The sequence below is a fragment of the Aplysia californica genome, unplaced genomic scaffold, assembly GCF_000002075.1.
Source record: "Aplysia californica isolate F4 #8 unplaced genomic scaffold, AplCal3.0 scaffold00973, whole genome shotgun sequence".
Classification (NCBI taxonomy): domain Eukaryota; kingdom Metazoa; phylum Mollusca; class Gastropoda; order Aplysiida; family Aplysiidae; genus Aplysia; species Aplysia californica.
In genome coordinates, this window is record NW_004798243.1 from 32,076 (window position 1) to 34,327 (window position 2,252).

A 2,252-nucleotide genomic window follows, 5' to 3' on the forward strand; every position below is an offset into this window, starting at 1 on the left:
ATAATAATAATAATAATGATAATAATAAATTACACTTTTATTTGTCCCAGAAGGGCACTTTGTTTTACAATGGCAAACATACATACATAAATACATAATTATAAATACGTACATACATAAATACATACATGCATAAATGCATACATAAATACACACTATTACACAAATACAGAACAGTTTACAAACAATGCCACTGTCGGTCGCCACTGTGCAAGACACACGCCCTGCACTTCTGCTGGTCGCTGGTGACAGTTTGAGTCCATCACAGATGTAACCAAAATCTCGTAAGAAGAAAACGAGAAAATCTAATATTGTATTGAAGGCCTCAGTTAGAATCCTAAAAGAGGTAGTTTGGAACATTTTCTAAGGTCTTTTGATTGTTACTTCGGGTGGGTATCATAATAATATGACAAACAGGAAATGAAAAAAAGCATACAGACCTAAAAGGACAGAAAAAAAGAAAACAACAACGGCCACCGCATTTTTTTGTTTAAAAAAAGGTCAAAGGAAAGGAGAGGTAAGAATCCCCCCCCCCCCCCCGCCCCTTGAGAACTTCAAAAATTGCCCTGTATTTGTTTTCTCAAGAAGTGTGACAAATGTGGGAGCAGACGAGAAGTACAGACCTTGTTGTTCCCTGGCCGTGTCCACCAGACTGTCCCACAGCCTCAGCGCCGCCGCCATTTTTTCTCCCTGCACCGTCATGGCGTCTGTGGAGACGGCAAACAGTGACGTCATTTAGGTCACTATGGCAACACTTTCGGAAAGGATGTAACTGTAGCAACTTTATCTAATCTTCAGAGTACATATAGTTATTTCTCCACAGGCTACTTGAAAATGAAAGCTTAATATTATGGATATAAATATTAAAAGAGATTTTATCTAATCTTCAAAGTACGTATTTCTGTCTTCATATGTCACTTTAAAATGCAATGTTAATAGTCATATGATTATAAATATTAGAAAAAGTACCGATCTAATGACATACGTTCTCCGGTCCAAAAGACACTTTCCTTTAGTTCTTTAGTTTGCTTTGTCTATTGAGTAGTGCACTTCTTAGACAACTGGGTTATTCTTTCGTCAACTCAAGTAAGCTTTCATTTGTATTTATGCCAATCATCTCTTTCTCATGATCAAGATTATAGCATTAAAAAAGTTAAAGGGCTCATTAGCAATGTGAAAGCACCATCCATAAAATGAAAAAAGACTTTTTAAAATTAATGAAAAGTACAGAGAGAAAAACGACTTGAGTCACAAACTGGAAATTGTGATGGTGCTAATTTTAAAAGTTTGTGAACTCATAACTTAATATTTCTTTGACTGGTGGTTTATTGTTAAGTTAAGTGTTGTTGAATGGGAAATCTAACAACAATAATCAAATAACAGTTGAACAGAAATACAGTTATGAGTGAACAAGTGTTCAAAATTGGTACGTACCCTCACGATTTTCAGTTTGTGACTACCGTCGTTCTTCCCCTGTAGTCATCCTATAATATTAACATATAATGTGTGCACCATCTACCACTAAACTGAAGGGAAAATCCTCTTATAAACATAGCGTACTCACCGTCAAAAATCGCTGAGACTGCAGTCTGTGCACCAAATTGTGCAGAGCTGACCTCTATGAGGTTACGTACGTCACTGGGGTCAACTGGTGCGGAAGGTTAGGGAGAGAGGGGGAGAAGGAGGGGGGGGGTTACTTTGTGGGTCTTGTGTATAATTAGGTGTTTATGTGGGGGGTTTTTGTTTGTTGATTTGTTTGGGTTTTTTAAAGTTGTTTTTTAATGATGATGATTGTGATTGAAAGAGATTTATAGAGAGAAACAAAAGGATAATGAGAGAGCGAGAGAGAGACAAAAAGAGAGAGAGAGAAAAGAGAGAGAGAGAAAAGAGAGAGAGAGAAAGAGAGAGAGAGAGAGAGAGAGAGAGAGAGAGAGAGCGGGAGAGAGAGAGAGAGAGAGTGAGAGAGAGAGAGAGAGGGAGAAAGAGAATGGTTAATAAGAACATTAACAAAACCTCCGAAAACAGGAAAGAGCAGAGACACTTCTTTCTACGTACTTACATTGATTACCACGCCCACTCAAAGAACATAATCTGTTACCTAAGATGAAAGATCGTAAGTGCAAATGGCCTATATCGACGGAATATATCATTTTCATCATTTGTCATTATTATCTTTATTATTATTATCTTTATTATTATTATTATTAACATTATTATTATCATCGCCATAAGGAAGTCTCACCTGGAGAGTT

General features: G+C 36.9%; 2 protein-coding genes across 2 annotated transcripts in view; both read right to left on the bottom strand.

The window, feature by feature from the left end:
* LOC101859447 overlaps window positions 1-750 on the bottom strand; it is a 5,407-nt gene extending 4,657 nt beyond the window's left edge. The window contains exon 1 of the mRNA XM_005110960.2: window positions 624-750. Coding sequence (XP_005111017.2) covers window positions 624-735 — 112 coding nt within the window. The 5' untranslated portion in view covers window positions 736-750. The remainder of the gene's footprint in view (window positions 1-623) is intronic.
* A 719-nt stretch (window positions 751-1,469) lies between these two features.
* The window catches only part of LOC106013538, a 5,285-nt gene continuing 4,502 nt past the window's right edge, over window positions 1,470-2,252 (bottom strand). Inside the window, exon 4 of the mRNA XM_013089537.2 lies at window positions 1,470-1,648. Coding sequence (XP_012944991.1) covers window positions 1,485-1,648 — 164 coding nt within the window. The 3' untranslated portion in view covers window positions 1,470-1,484. The remainder of the gene's footprint in view (window positions 1,649-2,252) is intronic.